A 24,087-nucleotide genomic window follows, 5' to 3' on the forward strand; every position below is an offset into this window, starting at 1 on the left:
CTGAGGCTGAGAACATGGCCAACTGGGGCATTTCAGGTTGCCTAGAGCTGGACCCCCAGTGGGTCCCCTCACTCTAGGCCAGGCCCCTGAAGCCAGTTCGCCCCTTACCTCCTGTGATATTATTACTACGGATTCAGCATTGCCACTAAAAAGCTCCAGAAATGACATGTAGTGCATATGTAAATCTCTTTTTTGGTTTTTTTTTTTTTTGCATTCACTTTCCATTGCCCATCCTAAATTTAAACTGGGAAGTCTATGGAAAAATTAATTGGCCATGAGATTGCCAGAAAATCACAAATCACATCTCTCCCCCGAGTCTGGGAAATGGGACAATCATAACAGCACAGGAGTCCTCAGGCTGGTGCCATTTTCTCCAGCCCTGGCTGTGATTTGGAGACATATTGTATTCATTGTGGAGGGGAGGAAAATCTGCAAATGAAGCAGTTTGAGCAGCCCATCTGCCGCTCTGCTGGATGAGCAGCTGACCCGGAGCTGGGTGCTGGGCATAGGGAGGAGAGTGGGACTGGGCGGTGGCCACAGGGAGCTGGTAGCTCAGAGCCCTGCCAGAGGTGGGAGGTCAGATCTGATGGGGCACAGAACCAGATCCTCACTTCTGCCTCACCCCCTAGTACTCAACACAGCTGGGACACCTCTGCATAGGTCCTATGGTCCCCTTGGCCTGTGCAGAAGCTAGTGAGCTTCATTCTCCACTGTTTATCTTGGAATCATGAAGGTGCCTGCAGCAAGCACGCTTGGCATTCCTCAGACTAGCTGCCCAGGCTGCAGGCAGGCACAGCCCACGCCAGGGCCCTCTCCCACATGGTAGGAGCTGAGTCACATGCCAAGAACCCCGCCCCCTCCCCAATGGCTGGGGCTGAGTATCATGGCAGGGGTGTCCCTGATGTGCTGGAGACTGCAGAAGTCTAGTATTTTGTCCCAACTGCTAACATGATTTTGGCCCCTCCCTTCTTTCTTGTTTTCCTCATTTGTGAATACCTCTGTTAAGAATTAGGGAAGGGGTTAAGTGGTGATGCACCCAGTGGAGCCCAAGGATCCGGGTTCAAGCCCCCAGTCCCCACCTTCAGGGAGGAAGCTTCATGAATGGTGAAGCAGAGCTGCATGTCTCTCTCCCTCCTCTCTATTTCTGTCTCTCTCCCCTCTCAATCTTTCTCAGGCCTATCAAGTAAAATGCAAAATAAGAAAACACTACTGCCAAGAACAGTGGATTTATTGTATTAGCACTGAGCTCCAGTTATAACCCTGGTGGCAATAAACCAACAAAAAACCACCCATCCATCCACCCAAATCAACAAAAGTATCAGAGATAGTGATTCCACTAGACTTTAAGCTTCTTCAGAAGAAGCACTCACAAATAAATGCGTATGCTTATTTATTTATTTTTGCTGGTTCTTCACCACTCTGGGATGACATTTTTAGATGTAGATACAGAGACTGACAGGTGGAAAGATGATCACCACAGCATCCAAGCTGTGGTGGGGGCTAGGCTAGAAGCTGGGTCAGGCACTTGGCACAAAGCAGAACACCGCCCAGGTGAGCTATTTTGCTGGCTCCACATACCTCACCTCAAAAATGAAGATTAAGGGGCCTAGGAACTGGCTCAGTAAATCCTGGTAAAGTCTAGAATTCGCATGTGCTGGGGACAACTCCCCGAGGCTAGCTCTGTGAATAGTGGAGCAGTGCTCTGGCCTCTTTCCCGCCCCATAAAAACAGAGTGGGAGTAGGTCTGGGAGGCTGGTCTATGTTGCTTCCCAGCACCTCATAAAAAAAGAATATAAGTTAGAGGTCCCTGCTCTTTGTAACTTTATGAACTTACTTGGCTACTGATAGCAATTTAGAGCAAGGGCTGCCCTGTGAAGGTGCTGGGCACTGACCTCAGCAATGGAGCGAGTACCCAGCCATGAGAATGGTGCACACATGCCCGTGAGCACACAGGCCGTGACCAACCTGCCACAGGCTTCCTTGCTATTTAGTTCCCTGTAGAACTGCTGGTGCTGCCTCATTTGGGGAGCTCTCTCCCACGTGCACCCCCCTCAGAGAGGCTCCAGGAAATGCAGAAGAAAAATAACTGTTAGAGGAGAGACAAGCACTGAGAGGCAGCATGAATACATAAAGGAGGAAGGAGAGAAGAGGCAACTCAGAGCTTGGCTTTTTAACTTCTCAGCCTTTCTAGCCTTTGCTGTTGTCTCTGCCTCACACAGGAATGCACATTCCTCCACATTCAGAGCTCCTCCAGGCCCTTTTCAGAACATAAACCCTTCCTTCCCAAGCACAGATAGTTGCTGTCTTCAAAATAGTCTTTACTCCCCACTGTTGACATATATTAGAAATATTTCCTTAGGTTGTTGCCGGGGCGTTGCTTTTCTAGGCTGGATTTTTCAGACAGAAGGAAACTAGAGGCAGACAGACAGAGGAAAGGAGGGAGGGAGAAACACCATAGCACTGAAGTCTTCCGCAGTGTGGTGGGGGTGGCTCAAATCTGGGCTGCAGGCAGGCAAAGCAGGCACCCTCCCAGCTAATCCATCTTTCTGGACCTATTTGTTTATCTTTATAAGGCGGAGGGAGAGAGACCAGACTAGTGGTCAGCTTTGGTGTAAGGCAGTGGGCCCCAGGCATACAAGTCCTGTGCTCTAATGCAGAGCTCTCTCACAACAAAGAGTTTTGAAATTCACATGACATATTATTCTTTTTTATGTTTTTTTTTTTTTTACATTTTGAATGAAAGAGATACAGAGATAAAGATTCTCGGAAGGGGGACAGAGAGCAAGAGACCGAGACCAGAGCCCTTCTCAGCTTTGGCTAATGGTGGTGCTGAAGATTGAACCTGGAGCCTCAGAGCCTCAGAGGCTCAAGCAGGAGTCTTTTGGAGAATCATCATGCTGTCTCCTAACCCACAACAGTAATCTTGTGAGAGTTGTTCAAGTGAGTGAGGAAAAAAAATGAATTACATAAGCAAATTATGCAAAAAAAAAAAAAAGGTTTCATTTTAACAGCAGTAGACAAGGGTCAAAGAGACAGTTCCTGGGTAGACTGTCTTCATTGCCCGAGCACCATCCAGGTCCAAGCCCCAGTGCCACATGGGTAGTGCTAGGGCACTGGAGGAAGCTCTGGTGCTATGTTGTCTCTCCCTCTCTCGGTCTCTCTCTGAGTGCAGAGGTGGACCTGAGTGGTGAAACTGTGTAAGCAAGGCCTAGTTCCTCACACAAAGTAAGCAAGCAAGCAAACAAACAAAAAAACAGCAACAGGGAGAGAGATCATTTAGGGTCATAAGAGACTTCACAAACTGCTTGGTCTGAAAATCTTGGGTTAGGGGTTGACATTTTATTCATAACTTCAAATTAATTTATAAGTCATTAAAATGAAGTATAATAGGGGTTGGGTAGTGGCTAATCCAGCTGAGTGAACATGTTTCTATATGCAAGGATCTGGGTTCAAGCCTCCACTCTCCACCTGCAGGGGGGGAAGCTTCATGAGTGGTGAAGCAAGTCTACAGGTGTCTCTCTTTCTCTTCCTCTTCCCTCTTGATATCTCTCTGTCTCTATCCAATAAATAATGGGTAGATAAGTGAAATATTTTAAAAAAGAAAAAAAATGGTCACCAGGAATAGAGGATTTGTCTTGCAGGCACAGAGTCCCAGAGATTGACCCTGGTGGCAAGAAAAGAAGAAAAGAAAGGAAAAAGAAAGAAAAAAGGAGGAAGAGGAAGATGAGAAGAGGAAGAAGAAATAAGAGGAGGAGGATAATAAATAAGAAATCTACAAGGACACAAAAAGCAAACATCTGTATACATGTGGTGATGAAAAGTCTAAAACAGAGCCATACAGACGGCAGCCATCAGGAAGCAGGGCTGGTGATACACCGCCCATAATAAGACTAGAAGGCAAAGTGAACACTCACATCGAGAATTTCTTTGTTGGCTTTCGGAGATGTGGCTTCTCTTAATTCCTTGATAGCCACAGGAATTTTCACCTTCTCGCCTTCTGGGATCCAGAGTCCCTGTGACAGAGAGAGAGGGAGGGAAGGGCTACTGTGTGAGCTCCCAGAGACCACTGGAGGTGAGGGGCCAGTAGCCCACTCCCCAGTCCTGGGCCCAGGCCCTGGGAACCACATTAACTGCTCCTTTAACAATGAGTAAGAGCATCAGGAAGAAACACCTTGAGTCCTGCCACCATGGCCAGAATCCCCAGGTGCTGGTGAGGGCCTAACCCAGGCCAGATTTTATGCAGAGGGAGAGGAGCGTGCTATGACCTGGGCTTTATTTGGAGGCCATCACTCTGCACATGGCTCCCTTTCGAGCCCATCTGTCATGCCCACCTTTCTAAAGGTCAGCATCCTTCTCACTGTAAATGCCTGTATCTGAGTTCACGTCTCCCAAGACCCCTTATCTGCCACCTGGCTGAAAGAGAATGTAGGCAACTTGGATAGACGCTGAGGTCACCCAGCTTCTCGCAATAAACAGAGGACCTCAGGGGATGCCAAGTGTACCCACTGCATCTCACCTTGTACACTGTGCCGAATGCCCCAGACCCCAGGACCTTGATCTTCTTGAATTCTGTTTCCTTCAAGATCCTCAAGAGAGCTTGGTTGGGTGCTTCTCCGCTGGGTGTCAGGGGTTCCACAAGCTGCAAGACAAAGAGAAATGGGCTCCTTCAGCTCAGTCCCGTGGTGTGTGTGTGTGTGTGTGTGTGTGTGTGTGTGTGTGTGTGTGTGTGTGTGTGTGTATGTGTGTTAGGGAGAAGATGGGGCACCCTCTGGGTGCAAGTCCAAGGGCACAGGGGTGTGTGTGTCAGACAAGAGAAGGCCATGAGGCCATGCATTAGTAGTGAACTGCCATTCTCACTCAAAAGGAGAAGAACCAAAAAGTATTATGAAAAGATGGGATGAAAACAGAAGCTGTGACATAGGTGTGCTGCAACAGAACACCCATATTCCCACAAACTAATCTCTCTCTCTCTCTCTCTCTCTCTCCCCCCTACCTGGCCAAGGAACAGAACAGAAGACCTCTTGGTGAATAATATCAAACCACAATGCCATTTTTTTCCACCTTTTTTTTTTTCTTTTGGATACAGACAGAGAGAAATTGAGAGGGGAGGGGAGAGAGGCAGAGAAGCACTTGCAGACCTGCTCCACTGTTTGCAAACTTCCCCCCTGCAGGTGGGAACTAGGGACTTGAACTAGGTCCTTGCATACTGTAATCTGCATACTCAACCATGTGCAACCCTTCACAATGCTATTTTAAATAGTCTATCAGGGCCCTAAATACACAAGCTGCACCAAGTCCCTGTTCTCAGGAACTGAACTGCCACCATCTCTGCTGGGCAGAGATGTAGCTGAGGTCCCAGGGAGTGAGTGGGATGACCACCGTGTGGACAGACCACTGTGTGGACAGACACAACTTCTCACTGGCATCATCCACACAGGGGCAGGAAGGGGATGGGCACAAGCCCAGGTGTATACACGGACCCCATGCTCTTAACTATCTGGGGCCTCATTTTGGGGATACCTCAATTCTCTGCACAGACGTGCCCATGTCTAGTAACTGCATTGAGGTAAACCTTGGGAGCATCTTCTGCAGCACAGCAAGTAAAGTGTAATGAAGCCCTGATCTGTCTAAAGCTCATGAAGGTAAATGGCAAGTCTTCAAGGATAGACCTGCTCACATCTAGGGCATTGAAGGTTTCTGGCAAGCTTTGGGGGGCCTTCCCTGGAGAGGCAGCAGTGCAGTCCAACTAGATATTTGATGATTTCAGACTACTTAATGTCTACTTAATACTTAATCCAGCACCCAGAGGACTCTGTACCCTGTTATCTCTAAGTGCTCCAGTCACAAATGAGGGATGGTGGCAAAAGCACCCAGGATGCAACAGCCCCTGGGTAAGCTGACTCCGGAAATGGACGTGGCGAATCAGTAACTTGCTGAGACAGTGGCAACCTAGATGCTGAGTGAGACGCAGAGACAATTCCCACCTCCTGAGTCCTAGAGCTATTTACCCACCTACTGCACTGTTGTTCTGTTTCTTGGACTTGAACCAACTCTTCTGTAACCTAGAATTCTTTTTTCTTTTTTTTAAATTGGGGTGGGGATTAATAGTTTACAGTAAACACAGTTGTGGGTACATGCTTGAAATTTCTCAATTTTCTGGAAAACACTCTTGCCCTTAGCCCTCCACCGTCATGCACCAGGACATAAAGTCCCTTCTTCCTCACCCCAGAGTTCATTACTTTGGCGCAGTACACCAAACCCAGTCCAGGTTCTTCTTTGTGTTTCCCTTTCTGTTTTTATTTCTCAACTTCTGTCCATGAGTGAGGTCATCCCATATTCATCCTTCTCCTTCTGGCTTATCTCACTTCACATGATTCCTTCAAACTCCATACAAGATAAGGTAAAAGAGGTGACTTTATCATTCTTAATAGCTGAGTACTGTTCTATTGTGTGTATATACCACAACTTTCTCAGTCATTCATCTGTTGTTGGGACACTAGGTTGCTTCCAATTTTGGGCTATTACAAATCATGCTGCTATTTATTCACAATAGTCAAAGAGTGGAGGAATCCTAGATGCCAATCAACTGTTAAGGGAAATATATTCTATGGAATAATACTCTGCAATCAAAAAGATGATATTGTGTTCTTTGGGACAAAATGGATGGAACTACAGGTGGTAAATCAAGGTAAGAGATTAATTGTGGATTCGAGAGATCTAATTTCCATCAACTTGCAAAAGACAAACAAACAAAAAAACCAAAATAAAACAGAAGTAAGTAAACTGTTTTTAAGACTGTGATAATTATGGCGGTTGTCTTTGGGAGGTGGGGTGGGTGATACAGGACTTTGGTGGTGGCTGTGGTGTGGAATTATATGCTGTAATCTTACAATCTTGTGCCACACTATTAATGACAAATAAAAATTTGCTAAAAAAAACAAATCGTGCTGCTATGAACATAGGTATACACAGATTTTTTTTGGATGGGTGTGTTTGGTTTTGTAACCTGGAATTCTTCATGTGTTTTAAAACTTGCTATAAAAAGGGTTCTGGCCACTCTCACCTTCTGCACCCCGTAAAGGATTCTGGTCCATACTCCCAGAGGGGAGAGATATTAGGGGAAGATGACCAGAGGGCTCTGAACCCTAATTCCATCAGCACTCAGTGAGAGAAGAAGATGAATGGAAAGATTTTCAGAAGTAGTAACAGGTGTAGGTGTGACTTATAAAGGAGAACAGGACCATAGGAAAAAATAGGTGGGGCTAGGTGGTGGTCAAATGCACAAGCACCTGGGTTCAAGCCCCCAGTCCCCACCTGCAGGGAGAAAGCTTCACAAGTGGTGAAGCAATGCTGCAGGTGTCTCTTTGTCTCTTTCCCTCTCTATCACTCCCTTGCTCCTCGATTTCTGGCTGTTTCTATCTGATAAAGTTAATAAAAAAGAAAAAATAGTTATAGAAATAATAGTCCATATCTGTGACCTTGAGAGAACTACTGCAGTTTCCAATGGAGGGAATGGGGACACAGAACTCTGGTCAGGTGAGAACAGTGTGAACTTACATTCCTGCTATCTCACGATTTTGTAAATCAATATTAAATCTCTGATAAAAATGATACATTAAAAAATGGGTTCTGGTCCCCATTGTTCACCCTCCTCTAGGGTTTCAATGAAGACATCTTCAGAGTCTTCAGCAGATACGTGACTCATGTCTTTTTGAGTCATGTTTGGGGTGGGTTCCCACAGGGCCGGACTTCTCACCTCTCTCTCCTGCAGCAGTCTCCTCAGAGTGCGCTTCCGGACGATGTGCCGTCTTCGCAGAAACAGGCCGATCCCCAGGGCTACCACCACCAGCAGCAGGAGGCCCCCCACTATCCCGGTGGCAATGGATGGGATCTTGGGCCTGGAAGAAGGTGCAAACACAGGTGGGTGAATCTGCTGGCAGATGCCATGACTCTGGCATTTTACATATTTCCTGCCCGTTCTGACACTGTGATGCCACTAAAAACCACCTCAGGGAGAGGAACACTGACTGAACCAAGAGTTTTAGGTAGTTTCCAACCTTGCAAAGTCTTAGCCTCCTCTCCCCTTCCCCTGTCTGCCTTTTCCCCTGCATTTTAGAAACTGTAGTACTGGTGGGGAGATAGAATAATGATTATGCAGATAGGCTCTCTTGCCTGAGGATCTCAGGTCCCAGGTTCAATCCCCAGCACCATCATCAGGCAGAGGTGAGCAGTGCTCTGGTAAAAACAAAACAAAAACCTGTGGTGTCATTGGTAGACCTCTGCATATGATCATATCCTAATATGCTGATTATGAAAACATACTTCAAAGAGTAGCTCCAATTTTAGTACTGTTATTAATGAAAAAAATCTTATTGATGGGAGAGATAAAGGACAGAGAAAGAGAGACACTTGCAGCACTTCTTGTCTGCGGAGTGGGGGGCTTGAACCTGGGTCCTTGGGCATGGTAACGTGAGCACTCAACCAGGTGTGCCACCATCCAGCCCCTCAATAATGCATTTTATGTGAGTTTGTATCAACCCCCAGAGAATCTCCACACATTTATCTGTCTTTAATGTTTCACTCCACAGTAGACGGAGCAATGGCTATTTCTGGGCAGACAATTGAGCCAAGACTGAAACAAGGAGGGTGGGGAATGGGGTAAGATAGCATAATGGTTATGCAAACAGACTCTCCTGTCTGAGGCTTCAAGGTCCCAGGTTCAATCCCCCACACCACCATAAGTCAGAGCAGTGTACTGGCCAAAAAAAAAAAAAAAAGAAAAGAAAGAAATTAAAAAATATTAAAAACAACTGAGACAGGCCGTTTTTAAAGGAATTTTGTAGTGATTATGAGAATGAGTGAAGCGTCTGGATGTTTAATTACTACTTGGAGGACACTGGGAAGGGCAGGTAGGTGTCTTGTATGTGAATCTGGCTTCTCTCAGACCCTGCTGTTAATTGTGAATACCACTCTCTCCTGAGGAATCTGAATGGCAGTCGGTCCCCAAGTTCTGTTTTTCCTGGTTCAGCTTTTTAAGCAACAATGGCAAATGGACCAGCAATGAAAGGTTAAAAGAAGAGAAGGAGCTGACAAAGAAGCTAGAGGAGGGTGTGAGCTCCAGGGGAGGCTCTGCACCTCACATCTTGAGAACCTGAGTGGATAGTGGAGGGTGGGGGAGGGAGCTAGGGCGGTGCAGGGCCCAAGCTGGGGTGGTCCTGCTGGCTCAGAGTAGGAAGGGGACCAGGCCAGGCAGGGGGCAAGCAGAGGCCAGGAAACAGGAACACTCAGACTTCAGGCCACCTCTCCTGAGCTCCACTGGGTGCAGAGCTGTGACTTACCCATTCCTGGAACAGCCTTCCAGACCAGGCCCAGAACAGCTGTAGAAATGGAAAGAGAGACACAGAGTCTGATCATTCTCCTCTACTGTAGCTTTTTCCTTCTTGAGAAGGCTTTTAATACATCCTAAGGAGATGTTTATCAAATGAGTTCTTTTCCCCACTATCACAAAGTATGCAGTCAAGTTCCCCACATTTGGGGAAATTGCAGGGGCCAGAACATCTAGAGTGCAATGGGTAAGCCTCACCCAGTGAAAACCGCCTTCACGATCATGGTATCTCCCCTTCGAGGTAAGTATTATCAAGTCACTTCTCAAATGGATAAGATCATGATGCACACACCCTTGATACTGGGGTGTGCTTAACTACTTACTGGCATTGTTTAGTGGCTTGTTCACTCATTCAGCATATGATATGGAGGGCCTGAGACAGATCATTCTAGCACTATACAAAGCAGATGATTTCTGGTGTTCACTGCTGCAATGTTTCCATGTGTGATTTTCACAAAGGTGTCTTGTGGCTGGCTAACATGCGAATACCGGTAGGGAAGCTAAGCAAGCAGAGATAGAAAACACATGGACCATATTGATAAAAGGAGAAGAGGAGGAGGAGCAGGATCAGGAGGAGAGGGAGGAGGGGGAGGAAGAGGATGGGCAGGAGGGGGAGGAGAGGGAGAAGAGGGGTGGGAAGGGGAGGAGGAGGAGGGGGAGAGTGAGGTAGAGGGGAAGAAAGAGGAGAATGTGGAGGGGAAAGATGGTGAGGAAGAGGTGGATGAGGGGAAGAAGAGGAGAAGGAGGGGAAACAGGAGGAGAAGGAGAAGGGGGACGAAGGGGAAGAGAAAGAGGAGGAACAGGAGGGGGAGGAGGAAAAAGAAGTATTAAAAGGAAGAGGAGGGAGAAGGAAGAAGAAGAGGAAGAAAAGGGGGACTAGACTAAGGATGACATGGGTGTCTCTGACAAGGTAACGTGACATTGATGATGCCAGACCCAAAGGCCTGAAGTCCTATGTGGTTGAAATGTCTCTCATGGAGTGGAGATGACTTTTGTCCAGATGGGACTCCCATGCAGATGGGACATGGTGCCATTGCAGGAGACCACGCTTAACCTCACTCTCCTGGCAGGACAATGGATTATATGGCAGAAAAATGTGGCTTTGAGCAGTACAAATGTCAATAGGAATAGCTATTTCAAGTATATTAGGAAAAACAAAGGAAGACTAATATTCCATTGCACTGGGAAAGAGAGACTGTGGAACTTGTTAGATGCAGTAAACATTCGCTATCTCGCTCAGAGAGCTCTGAGTGTGACACAGCAGGTTTGAATCTGGGGGCTGCGTCCCCTGAGTTCTGGGAGTCTCTCTGCCAAGCCGGACCCTGCAATGAGCTTGGGGCTACCTTCCTGTACCAGAGATCAGGCTTCAGCTCACACGGTGAGAGGGATGCTTAGGGAGGTCTCTCATGTCATAGTCTTATCTCCTAGGTAAGTCAAACCTTCAAGACTCATAGTTTGTTATGTCTTAGGTAAAACAAACAAAAACCCCTTCAATCATCATCATCATCATCACTGTAATCATAATCACTATCATCACCATCATCATCACTATCTCCTCACTTAGCACTTAGCATTTCCCCTTGATGCCTGTCAAAGAACAGGACTCCATTTCATGACAAATGGTTGGAGTTGGAATTGGAGGGTGATTAGTCTGGGTGAAGACACCTTCAGATGGTTTTGCTCAGATGTGGAATATAGAGAACTGAAACTTATGAGCTTGCATAAAAAGGAGTAGTAGTCTCTAAGTTTGTGAGAGCTGTGGTGGTTACCATGGGGCTGGGGCCCCCAGAACTTTGGTGGTGGGTGCAGTTTATAGCTACACCCCTGCAGCCTTACAATCCTGCAAGCCATTATCACATCACCAATAAAAATAACAGCAATTCTAACTAAGGGAGAAGACTGCGTGAGATACAAGATGTGATATACGTGACCACTCAGCTGCTTTTTCTGATTGATGACTCTGGGTAGCAGCAGTCCAAGGGATTGCCAAGTTCAGCGTTTTTGTAAATAGATATATACAGCCAGAGTACTTCTACTGATTTCAGTCAAAACAGTTTGCATTCATTTAGTATTCATCTAGCTAAAAGAAAAAGTGTCCTTAAGCTTTGTTCCAGACCATGTGATAAATTGCATTACAACCACCAAAGATTCTCCTTAGCATCCCGACATCTAAAGAGACACAGGTGGGCTGTGCAGAACTGGTGGGAAGATGCTTGATTCCACCTGCCGCTGTTCCTCCTATGTGGATGTGTTGGCAGAGCTGGGCATGACACCCTGCATGGGAGGATGGGGTATTGCCCCCAGCACACACCACTACCAGTGTGACATTTTTATTGGTGGGGCTAAATGGTTTATGGTGTAGTCACTGACACGTGGGTATGATTTCATCATGCACTGGGACCCCAAAGTTCTCTTCTGCCCCTCCCTTTTTCTCCTCCCCAGAGTCCTTTGCCTAGTCCACGTTTCACTTGGCGTTCTCCCTCCCTGTCCCTGTTTATCAAGACCCACTTGTGAGATCATTTGGTATTTGTCCCCCTCCCCCCTTTTTTTGCTTATCTCACTTAACATGATGTCTTCAAGTTCCAGCCAAGCTGAAGCAAAGGAGATACTTTCGTCATTTTTAACAGCTGAGTAGTATTCCATTGTGTATGTGAGCCATCTTTTTTTAGCCACTTACCTGTCACTGGACACCTGCACCACATGCCCACTTAGAGCTCCATGGACCTACAGCATGGAGATATCTCCCACCTGACAGAAAATCACTCGTTCTGTGTCTCCCACTCACCCATAGGTGCAGTTGACGTGGCAGAGGTGACACACCCGGTTGGCATCTGCAAACTTCCAGACGAGGGTGTTATTCTCACCCATGATGCCTGAAGGGCAGGTCCTGACACAATGCGGGCCATCCACAAAGTGGGCACACTTCACACAGCTGTCAGATCCCTGCAACCAGGCCAGACACACACTGGAGTGCCTCTTCCTTGTTCAGGACGGAGGCACCACTTTCCTTTAAAAACTTATTGTGAGGGGTGGGGAGGTGGTCCACCTGGTTGAGTTACCATATGCAAGAACCTGGGTTCATGCACAGTCCCCACCTGCAGGAGGGAAGCTTCATGAACTGTGAAGCAGTGCTGCAGGTCTCTCTCTCTCTCTCTCTCTTTCTCCCTAACTCTTTTCCCTTCTCAGTTTCTTTTTGTCTCTATCCAATAAATAAAATATTTATAAAAAGACTTATCATGATGGGCCAGGAAGTAGTGCACCCAGCTGAGTGCACATGCTACCATGTGTGAGAAGCCGGGTTCAATCGCCCAGGCCCCCTGCAGGGGGTGGGGCGGAGATTCATGACAGTGAAGCTGGGTTGCAGGTCTCTCTCTTTCTCTCTATCTCTCCTCTTTCTTTTCAACTTCTCTGTCTCTATCTAATAAATAAATCAATTGATGAAATATTTGTAAAATTATTTATTGTGGAAAATGTTAGAAGACACAGAAGTTCCTACCACAGCCAGCAGGCCCACTTGTGACTGCCCTTGCTCGATGTGACATCTGTGAGCAGCTGAGAATTAAGCCCTGATGTCAGTTCAGATGCTCATGTAGTGGATAGAAAGGGAAGACCCTGTACTGCAGACTTGATTCATTTTACCTAGGACAGTGTGGGCACCTTCCCTTGTCAGAACCATCCTCACTGACCTAATGCATAGCACATCCTCCCTGGTCAGAAGTTTTCTGCATGTCCGCATTTGAAGTGTAAAGGAAGTCTTGGAGGGGAGCGGACTCCTCGAGGCAAAGTGAAAAGAACCCACAGCATTCTGGTGACTTACAGGCCTCATGAAAATGCAGCAGGGGGCTGGGCAATGGACTTGTTACCATGAGCAAGTTCATGTCCAATGTGGTGTGTGTGTGTGTGTGTGTGTGTGTGTGTGTGTATCTGTCTGTCTTCATGAGCGATGAAGCAGGACTGAAGGTGTCTCTCTTTCTCTTTGTTTCTTTACCTTCCGCTTACATCTCAGTTTCTCTCTGTCTTTATCCAATAATTTAATATCTTTATCAAATATTAAAGGAATGAAAATGCACCTGAAATCTGATAATTTTGCAAAATAATACTACATCACAAATAAAAAAATAAGAAATATAAAACACACAATGCTAAAAGCAAATAAACAAAAGACACACCAGTGCTTCTCCCATGACAAGAAACTGGAAGACAGTGAGTGAGAAGCTGCATAATGACCTGTGTAATGTGTTAAATCAGATTCGTCTGTCCAATCTGGACAGAAATGGTGTGGTCAGGGCTTATATTCCACACCTTTCAAAATGGGCTGAAATAAAAGGGGTGAGGAGGGTTTTGCCTATTGAATGAGCTTTCTGATGACTCAATTCTGAGTGTCTCCAGTGTCAGCAAAATAGCTCACTTGAAGTGTAGCTGATTTGACTCAGGGTCAAGCTGGGCCACCAACACATTGAAGGAAGTTTCAGTGCTGTGGTTTATTCTCTCTCTGTTGTGTAATGTCATACTTAAAAAGGGGGATAAAAGTATTCAAATATATGTCAGTTAATATTAAAAAGAGGTAGCTGGGGATCGGGCGGTAGCACAGTGGGTTAAGCGCATGTGGCTCAAAGCTCAAGGACCAGCGTAAGGATGCCGTTTAGAGCCCTCAGCTCCCCACCTGCAGGGGAGTTGCTTCACAGGCTGTGAATCAGGTCTGCAAGTGTGTCTTTCTCTCCCCCTCTCTGTCTTCCCCTCCTCTCTCCATTTCTCTCTGTCCTATCCAACAACGAATGACATCAACAACAACAATAATAACCACAACAAGGCTACAACAAGGGGAACAAAAGGAGGAAAAATGGCCTCCAGGAGTAGTGGATTCATGGTGCAGGCACTGAGCCCCAGCAATAACCCTGGAGGCAAAAAAAAAAAAAAGAGGTAGCTCAGAGGCAGAGTACATTTCTTGCATGCATGAGGTCCTGAGTTCAAGTTCCTGCATTCCACGAGACAGTGGAGCCATGCTTTATCTCAGCAAAGACACAACTCTTGAACCGTGTGCCAATCAGCAGTGGTGGGGGTGTGCAAACTCTGGTGAAAGGTGTGGGGACATGCACTTACCACATACAGGTGCAACTATGCCCCTGAAATCTTATAATTTTGCAAAACTGTGAAATCACTAATAAAAAGGATAAAAAAGACATGGAGGGTGCTCATGAAGATGATGAAGCAACGTTTGGCGATGTGAGAAACAGCGGAGAGACAGTGATTTCTCTCTTGGAGGGTCCTCTGTGCTGGGGTGAGTTTGGGGGTGCTGCACTGGGAAGGGGGAATGGTGTACTAGGTTGAACTCAGTTCCTCTGACCAGCTGTGAAATGACCCTGATTCTTGTCTGGAGGGAGAAGGTACAGGCCAGTTTTCAGTAGTTTTGAGGGTGACTCTGGGTTCTGGCTGTAGTTCTGTGGCCATCAGGCTCTGTCTCTGTGAATGAATGACACCAAAGTGCTCCTTACCTGTCCCGTGCAGGTGATGTTCATGACCTGGGGCAGACACTCAGGGTGGCACTGGATGCACTCAGAGTTGTCCACAAACTCCCTGGGCTCTCTGAGAGGGAGCAGAGAGGAAGCTGGTTAGCACTCCTGAAACACCTCATCACAGACCCCTGTAAGCGTCAACCCGGCTTTGACCTAGTACGTTATGATTGGGCCCTCCTCAATCGCTATCGAACAGGCCATGGCCAGTGCGCCGCTATGTTCCATTGCTGGGGAGCCAGAGACGACCCAAACTGTCCCTGCGGTTACAGACAGACTATGACCCACATAGTCAACGACTGCCACCTCTCCAGATTCAAAGGAGGTCTCGAAACTTTACATCAGGCTCAACCTGATGCTATTGACTGGCTACGGAAGAAGGGCAAACGCTAGAAGAAGAACTCCTGAGACCTTGTTTCCACACCCCAGGCACCGGGGACTGTCTAAGGAAACTCAAGATGAATTTAGGTAAAAGGCAAATGGTGGCCTGTGAGAGTATATGTTCTGTGCTATAGCAAACTGATTCTATTATCAGAATGTTTGGTCAGATTCTGTGTGACTAAACACACAGCATCTTTTATAATAAAGACATCTTCCCCACGATGGGAGATTGCTCAAGAGGTAGAGTGAGGACTTGACTATGCTGGAGGACCTGGGTTTGAATTCCTGGTACCACATGAAAGTACAATGTACAGGAGAAACTTTCTTTCCCTTAGTTTGTCTCTCCCTCCTCTCTCTCTCTCTGAGATTGAGAAGAAATAAAGAAAGAAAGGGAAAAAGAAAGAAAGAAAGAAAGAAAGAGAAAAGGAAGGAAGGAAGGAAGGAAGGAAGGAAGGAAGGAAGGAAGGAAGGAAGGAAGGAAGGAAGGAAGGAAGAAAGAGAGGTAGACAGATAAAGGACACATTCCCTTCAGCCCTTAAAAGTGTTTGCCATGCCAGTTATGGATATTTAAACAAAGTTGGGAAGAAAGAAAAATATAGTTTTAGTGACTATTTATGTTCATTTGAAGTCTTACATAGGTAGAAATTCCCACAGAATTGACATATTGTACTTTTAATTGACAGCAAAGAGATTCAGCAAAGGTGATAATTAATATTCATTTCTTTGCCCATAGTTATGTTTATAGTTATTAAACTCATCACTGTTAATTGAGCATAAAGCCATACCCAGGAAATATAATTTATATTAAGTACATTTTGGCACACTGGGAGCTGTAACCGTCTAATATGCAGGAAAAGGACGAAGAAAACATTAACATCACTTAATGGTTATTACTAAAAACGGTCAGTATGGAACGCGGGTGTAGTTAATGTTTTACCATTCCTAAAGGTGGGGAGATCAATGTAAAATGCGAAGTTGACACATGATTGAATAGACCAAGCAGGGGCTGGGTGGTGGTGTACCTGGTTGAGCACACATATTACCATGCACAAGGACCCAGGTTCAAACCCCAGCTCCCCACCTGCGGGGGGAAGCTTCATTAGTGGTGAAGCAGGTCTGTAGGTGTCTTTCCTTCTCCCTCTGTCTCTCTCTCCCCTCCCCCTTCTCAATTTTTGTTTTTGTCCAAAGTAAGTAAATAAATAGATGACTACTATTAAAAACAAAAAAAAGACAAAGCCGTTGTGGTGGCTATTAAGAAGATTCAAACCAGCCTGGCTGTGAATTAGCAGGCTTTGCTCAGGCAGCAATAGAAATAAATGTCCACAATCAAAACGTGGCCCACAGGTCTCCCAGTCAGGTGATGACAATTAACCTAAACATGCTCAGTGGTATTTTCCCGTGCTCCTCTGGGCCACTTTGTCACAGGCAACAGGTAACACACACCAGGCCTTGGTGCCAAGTCATGGGGATCTCTGACATGCCTGCATGATTGCCCTGTCTCTTTAAGGAGATGCGAAAACTGAAAGCACGGGGATTGTGCCCATCTGTGGGAGCAAGGGTTACACCAGCATTTTCTACTTGCTAAGGAACACTATCAATTATGCAAATTATTCTGTTAGTTTGACTAGTGTAGTAGCTAAAGGAATGCTACAGAATTAAATGTGACTTTCTTATTCTGAATATTTTGAATCTCAATTGTGACTCCAAATGTTAACAGTGAGACAAGAATGTCTATAGCCATCTGTAATTTCTATGATTCCCGTTAAATTGGAAAAAAAAAAAAGGTGGCTTCCACCTCTCCTTGTCTGGCAATTTGCCTTTCTAGCAATATATTTTTAGTCATTATTTGTGGTCATTCAAAGCCTTACACAAAAAACAGGATTTCTACAGAACTGACAGACTGAACATTTTATCGACTGTGAAGAGATTCAACAAATGTGCTATTCGTATTCATTTCTTCATCCATGGTTACATCTAAAATTATGTACTCTCCAATGCTATTTGATCATAACAAAAATACCCAGGAAATATAATTTATATGAAGACATTCTGTCACAATGGGAACAGGATATAAATGATCACTGCCTGGGCCACATGATCCAGTTATGACTGTCCTGTTTGTCTTGGAAATTGTGAACCTTAAAAAAAATGTATTTTCAGAAAAAGACTATAATCGGTTGAATTGAATTAAATGATGAAGAAAAGCCTGTTCATTTCCTCTTGTCATTAACCGTTGCCAGAAAACAAAGGGAAAAAAAGAAACAAACCAGATAACCTACAGCAGCAACTCTCTCTCTTATTTTCCATCAAAGCAAAGGGATATAGGGGACCACTCACCCCTCCAGCACGTTGCAGGACTGCACACATTCCCTGCCACGGCTCACGTTCTGGCAGGAGACACAGTCCCTGGGCTCAGGGCCCCAGCATCCCTCTGGTGAGCACAGCGGGTCACACACATGGCCCATGGTCTCTGAGGACACAGAATGGGTTACCAGGGTCAGTTAGGGGATAGAAATTGGGGGAGCCAACATTACAGAGTGATCAGGGCTGGGTATGACACACATGGCTGAGCGCACGGTACAATACATAAGGACCTGGGTTCAAGCCCCTGGTTTCCTCCCACAGGGGGACAACCTCACAAACGGTGAAGCAGGGCTGCAGGTCTCTCTGTATCTCTATCTCCCACTTTCTCTCAATTTCCAGCTATCTCTAGCTAATAAATAAATAAATCTATAGATAATTATAGATAATAAAAGAGACAGAGAGTGATACAGGGCTCTCTGTAAATATGAAGCTACACAGACGTGATATACCCAGAGAGGGCATCCTTCAGCTCACTGCAACGTCCTCTTCCTCACAGGGTGCTGACCATGTGGGAGTGACAACAGGTGGGCTGTACAGTCACTTTCCATGTACTAGCACATCACCACAAGCTTTGCATGAAGGATATTATTTCATTTTCTTAAGAGGACTATGTGGGAGGAAGAATTATTATCTCCAGCTCATGGATGAGGAAGCCAAAGTCAGAAGATACTAAGTAAAGTGGCCAAGGCCTCCAAGCTGAGAAGGCTCAGATCAGAATTTGAACTTGGATCTATATCTGAGTTGGCCAGGATCTCAGCACAAGGTGGAAATGCACACCTGACTCTACAGCTGGCTGTGGCTCCTAAACTGGAAGATAGACATCACTATGCTAGGGGTGTGTGTGTGTGTGTGTGTGTGTGTGTGCGCACACACACGCGCGCATGTTTACAGTCACTAGAAGCCAAAATCATAGAAACTTACACTAAAATGTAAACAGTACTGAACTTTGTTCTGTAAACTACAAATACTTGCTAGATTTAACCCTAGGAAAATTAATTCTATCAAATGAAAATGATCTGGAAATAATTTTGAAGAACCTCACATGAAAACCTCACAAGTATGAGAGTGTGTGTGTGTGTGTGTGTGTGTGTTCATGTTCTGATTTGCTTCTCCAGGAAATGGCCCTGCATTATTCTAAAGTCCCATTGGGCCCACAATCAACCAGAGAGCTTGCTTACCACAGTCAATTATACGCTTGTTGTTCATAATTTTGACTTTCTGACTTGAGGTCCCAAACAGTCTTTTCCAGTTTATGGTATTTGCATAGCACAGGTTTCGGTTTCCTGACACTACCACGTCCCCATCGCTGATCTCCTTGAGGGAACGCAGTCCCAAGGACTTTATGTCCAGGCCGACAACCGCAAGAGAAAACTGACCACTAAAGGGGAGAGAAGAAAAAATAATTGTGAAAAATTATACAAACACCAGATTACCAAAAACCTTACTTTGTTTTTCTTTTTCTATCACATATCACTTTGTTAAGGAAATGTTGACTTACAGGGTGGCTGCCTTGAGGGTATATTTTTACATTGCAGAAGACACGTACTGCAGAGCTGAGACCTCACACATACATAACTTCACTGTTCAGAAACACTTCTTTTTTAGAAATATTTTTTGGATAAAGGCAGTCAGAAATTGAGAGGGGAGGAGGAGATAGAGAGGAAGAGAGACATAGAGACACTGCTTCACAGCTCGAAAAACTTTCCCCTGTATTTGGAGACCAGGGGCTCAAACCTGGGTCCTTGTGTACCCTAACATATGTGCTCAACCAGGTGATCCACCACGCGGTTCCCAGAACCACTTTTTAATATCTACAGAAGAAGACAGAGACAGGGAGAAACACTAGAGAACTCTGGTGTCATAATACCCCCATATAACACAGGGGCTCAAATCTGGCCAAATACATGGTAAAGTATGCCTCTATTTAGTGAGCTATCTCCTCCACCCCCTACCACTCAGTGCTTTATATGTATTTTTTATATCATGTTATGGAGAGGAGGGTTAATTGTTTATAGTACAGTTGTTGACATATGTATGCAGTTTTTTATCTCCCCATGATAAGTTTCTGCAAAACTCTTCCAGTGAGCTGCCTTTAAGGCAGAACCATCTGTAGTTTAGTTCACAGCACCACAGCCTTGCTAATTTCACCATTTTAGACACCTCTGTCAAGCTTATGCAAGATGTTAGTAACAGGGGAAACTGGGTGAAGGACATATCAGACTGTCTTTAGTATCTTTGGAGCAACACTTCTGTGAGTTTAATTTCAAACTTTTCTCAAGGTCTTATTTCAAAACTTTGGTTTTGGTAAGGGTCAGCTTACTGTTGTTTTGTTCTGCCACGTATGATTTCCAGGTTCTCAAAAGCATGGAGGTCCGTCCTGTTTTTTGGCCAGGCTTGAATCAGCAGAAACCCTGTGATACAGAAAGAAGACTCAAACATACACCACATGGAGATTCCTTTTGTGTGAGATGTTATTATAAGGCTCTCAAAGTCCATATATGAACAGGCAATGAGAATGTATGATTTTGTACTTTTCAACCTCTTCACAGAATAGAGTGCAGATGCAAGTCCAGGCACTTTTGATAGTGGACAGACACTGCCCAGAATCCTTTGCTCTAGCTCTGTAGTACCTAGCCAATAGGCTATCCCCATGGTGATTAGAACATAGCTTTGCTCAGTATTATTTTTTTTTAATTTATAAAATGGAAACACTGACAAAACCATAGTATAAGAGGGGTACAGTTCCACACAATTCCCACCACCAGAACTAGGTATCCTACTCCCTCCCCTGATAGCTTTTCTAAAATATTTAACCCTCTGGGAGTGTGGACCCTGGAGTCATTACAAGGTGCAGAAGGTGGAAGGTTTGGCTGAACATGGTTGTTGATAGGGCGATCCATACTCAGCCTGTCTCTCTCTTTCCCTGGTGGGGCAGAAATCTGGAGAAGCTGAGCTCTGGTTTATGGTGGTGCTGGAGATTCAGCCTGAGACTGTTGGTGTCTTAGGCATGAAAGCCTTTTTGCATAACCATTGTGCTATCTCCCTAGCCCTCAGCTTCATGTTTAACAGATCTGGTTCTCTGTCCACACAGGGTGGATATGCACATTCACAGATGACCCGAGTCGAGTCTTGACTTAAAGCACCACCCCACCCCCCACACAGGGCAAATACATTGGAGGGTTTCTCTGCGATACCCTGATTTCTCATTCAGGTCCTTGGGAGACACAGCACACACCTGTGATTTCCTTTACAGTTTTCAGAATGTCTAATTCATTCGGATCCAAAGGAGGAGTGCGTGTGAAGGAGTCACTGAAACAGAAACAATGGTTGTTGGTTAGGAAGCTCTGCTGGTGAACACAGCAGATTCTCTTCTTCCACAGCAGGAACGGAAACTGTCACTTACCCCTTAAATGCCACTGGCAGGATGTGAAGATCTCCACTGATTGTGGTGCAGTTTCTGAAGTGCTTAATGTTTGTGGCATTTATGGAGAGTGCGTCTTTAAATTCACCAATTCCTATTCCATTACACACTGTAAAGACATAGGAGGCATTTACTCCATTCATATTTACTGGATTAAGAACAGTTGGGGAAGGGGCTGGCTGGTAAGAACCTGGTTAAATGCACACAGTACTAAGTGCAAGAACCCATGCAAGTATCCGGTATCCGGGTTTGAGCCTCCAGCTCTGCACCTGTGGGGGGGTTGCTTTACAAGCGGTGAAGAAGGTTTGCATTTATCTATCTTTCTCTCTCTCTCCCTTCTGCCTCAATTTCTCTCTGTCCAATCCAATAACCCCCCAAAAAGGGCCACCATGAACAGTGGATTTGTAGTGCAGGCACTGAACTCCAACAATAACCCTGGAGGGAAACAAACAAACAATCCAGATAGGGTTCCTTAATAATGCTGAGTTGATTTATTTTCTTTTTGATAACTTAAAAAGTTTTTTATTTGTTTTGAATAGGAACAGTAAGAGATGGAGAGAGAGAGGGACATCTATCTGCTTCAACACTCATGATGAAGCTTCCTCCTGTAGGTGAGGAAAACGGGGGGGGGGCTCAAACCCAGGTCCTTGTGCACTGTAACATATGCTCAACCAGGTATGCCACTGCCTGGCCCCTGATGAATATATATTAACCTCTTGAAATTGAGACTGTGTTCCAGAATGAAATGCAAGTATCTGTGATTGTCACACGGCTCAGAAACACACACGCACGTGCGAACACACACACACACACACATCCACACACCAACAGACAGAATGCATGCAATGTGACAAAACATTATAAGCTGAAGAATTTATAGGAAAGATTACATGGGTGCTTGCTGTATATTTTTATTTTATTTTTTATTATCTTTATTTATTGGATAGAGATAGCCAGAAATAGAATGGGAAGGGAGTGATATAGAGAGGGAGAGACAGAGAGACACCTGCAGTACTGCTTCACCACTTGTGAAGCTTTTCCCCAGCAGGTGGGGACTGGGGGTTTGAAACTGGGTTCTTGGGCATTGTGACATGTGTGATCAACCAGGTGCACCATCACCAGGTCCCCCTCACTGTACATTTTTTGTAACAAGTCTGGATGTTTGAGGATCTATAAAGTAAAAAGACAAAGTCAGGAGCAGGCAGATGCACATGGGCTTTGAGGACATGCCAGGCTCAAGGGTGTCAGGGCCCAGCGTGAGGGGAGGTTCACGTTTCTGAGCCTGAAGATGTGGACTCAGAGTTCTTCTCAGTGTGCTGTGGTGATGAGAGTATGTTAGCACCACCCAGCTCTGACTTTGAGAGCCACTACTCCCTCCCACCAACTGGCCTCCTACCTTTGCGACAAGGTCCATCACACTTTTTACACTTTCGGACTCCGTCCTCCTCCACCTCATAGCTGTCAGAGCTGCAGGCACGAACACAGGAGCCATGGTCAGTTACCACATAGTTCCCTGGGAAAGAGAGAAAGGGAGGGAGGTGAGAGAGGCCCAGGGGCTCTGCTGCCCTCCTACAAAGAGCTGATGAATTCTAAAGCCAGATTTCTACATCAGGTATCTCTATTCTCTATTAGGAATTAGTATCACAGTTTCCCTAAACACCACAGCCACTGGTATTAGGCTGTCAAAATGTATCATGACTTTTACAACAACCCAACAGAATTCAAATACAAATAAACAAATACCCAAATCCAAATGGTGAAATCATAACCAACCAATCACCCTTCCGCAATGCCCCCAAGAAGCACACTTTTACAAGCAGAATTTAAAACACTGGAGAGGGTGAGCCTCCCAGCACACTATCTTAATTTTTTAAAATTTATTTACTTATTATTTAATTTTTCTTTAATTATATTTATTTATTTACTGGATGGGGACATCCAGAAATTCAGAAGGATGGGGTGATAGGGAGAGAGACAAAGAGACCCCTGCAACACTGCTTCCCCACTCATGAAGTTTTCCCCCTGCAGGTGGGGCCCGGGGGCTCAAATCTAGGTCTTTGCTCTTTGTAACAGGTGCACTCAACCACGTGCGCACCAATTGGCCCTTAATTTATTTCTTCTCCTTCTTCTTTTTTTTTTTTTTTTACCAGGGTTATCGCTGGGGCTTGGTGCTGACACAACTAATCCACCACTCCTGGGTGCAATATTTCCCATTTTGTTTTCTATCTATTTTATTGGATAGAACATAGAGAAACTGGGAGTGAAGAGGGAGACAGAGAGGAAGAGAGACCTATTTCACCACTCACCAAGCTTTCCTCCTGCAAGTGGAGAGTGGAAGCTCACACCCGGGTCCTTACACATGGTGATATGCCTGCTTAATCGGGTAGTCACAGCCTGTACTCCACTCCCTCCCCCGCCCCCTACTCTTAAATACCTGGCTGGTACAGGAGCTAAATATTGAAAAGGACCAGTGGCCACAAGCAATCAGACGTGACTGCTGTGGAAGGCTACAGCAGGACCTGGGGCGGGAGGAGGCCAGCACCCCACAGGAAACAAGACAGGACAGAACCAGTGAAAGGGCATGGCAGTGAGGACTCACGGGGACACTTCTTCACACAGGTGGCACCAAAGCTGTACTTCCCCTCTGGGTTGACATCCATCTGGTAGGTGGTGGGGTTGTAGAGCATGAGCGGTGGGCAGGTGTCCTTGCACGTGGCTTCGTCCCGGAACTTGCGGCAGACCTATTACAGGGGGATGCAGCTGAGCTAGGGTGACAAGGATATTTCATTTCTTTTTGGCTTCCTTTTCTTTTTACTTCATTTGACAGCTCAGAGATAAATTAAAGAGGAGGGGGGGATAGAGAGTGAGAGAGCCGGAGAGACACCTGCAGCTCTGCTTCAGTGTGAAGCCTCCCCCATGCAAGTGGGAAGCTGGGGCTTGAGGCTGGGTCCATGCACATGGTAATGTGTGTGTTCAACTGGGTGCACCACTGCCTGGCGCCCAAGGGCATTTCTTGTTAAAACCAG

At 45.7% G+C, this 24,087-nt stretch overlaps 1 protein-coding gene and 1 non-coding gene across 3 annotated transcripts in view; both read right to left on the reverse strand.

Moving 5' to 3' along the window:
- The window catches only part of EGFR (epidermal growth factor receptor), a 210,137-nt gene that overhangs the window by 26,981 nt on the left and 159,069 nt on the right, over positions 1-24,087 (reverse strand). For both annotated transcript variants that reach the window (XM_060171534.1, XM_007535219.3), the window contains exons 7-19: positions 23,661-23,802; positions 22,458-22,574; positions 21,044-21,170; positions 20,876-20,949; positions 19,961-20,051; positions 18,819-19,018; positions 17,614-17,746; positions 14,878-14,968; positions 12,171-12,328; positions 9,339-9,377; positions 7,757-7,898; positions 4,517-4,639; positions 3,915-4,013 (exon numbers count right to left, since the gene is read on the reverse strand). In XM_060171534.1, the coding sequence (XP_060027517.1) occupies positions 3,915-4,013; positions 4,517-4,639; positions 7,757-7,898; positions 9,339-9,377; positions 12,171-12,328; positions 14,878-14,968; positions 17,614-17,746; positions 18,819-19,018; positions 19,961-20,051; positions 20,876-20,949; positions 21,044-21,170; positions 22,458-22,574; positions 23,661-23,802 (1,536 nt within the window). The remainder of the gene's footprint in view (positions 1-3,914; positions 4,014-4,516; positions 4,640-7,756; positions 7,899-9,338; positions 9,378-12,170; positions 12,329-14,877; positions 14,969-17,613; positions 17,747-18,818; positions 19,019-19,960; positions 20,052-20,875; positions 20,950-21,043; positions 21,171-22,457; positions 22,575-23,660; positions 23,803-24,087) is intronic.
- LOC132532943 (U1 spliceosomal RNA) lies at positions 9,464-9,634 on the reverse strand. The gene has a single exon (XR_009544855.1). It is a non-coding gene; the product is annotated as a U1 spliceosomal RNA (small nuclear RNA).

The sequence above is a fragment of the Erinaceus europaeus genome, chromosome 14 (genome assembly GCF_950295315.1).
Source record: "Erinaceus europaeus chromosome 14, mEriEur2.1, whole genome shotgun sequence".
Lineage (NCBI taxonomy): Eukaryota > Metazoa > Chordata > Mammalia > Eulipotyphla > Erinaceidae > Erinaceus > Erinaceus europaeus.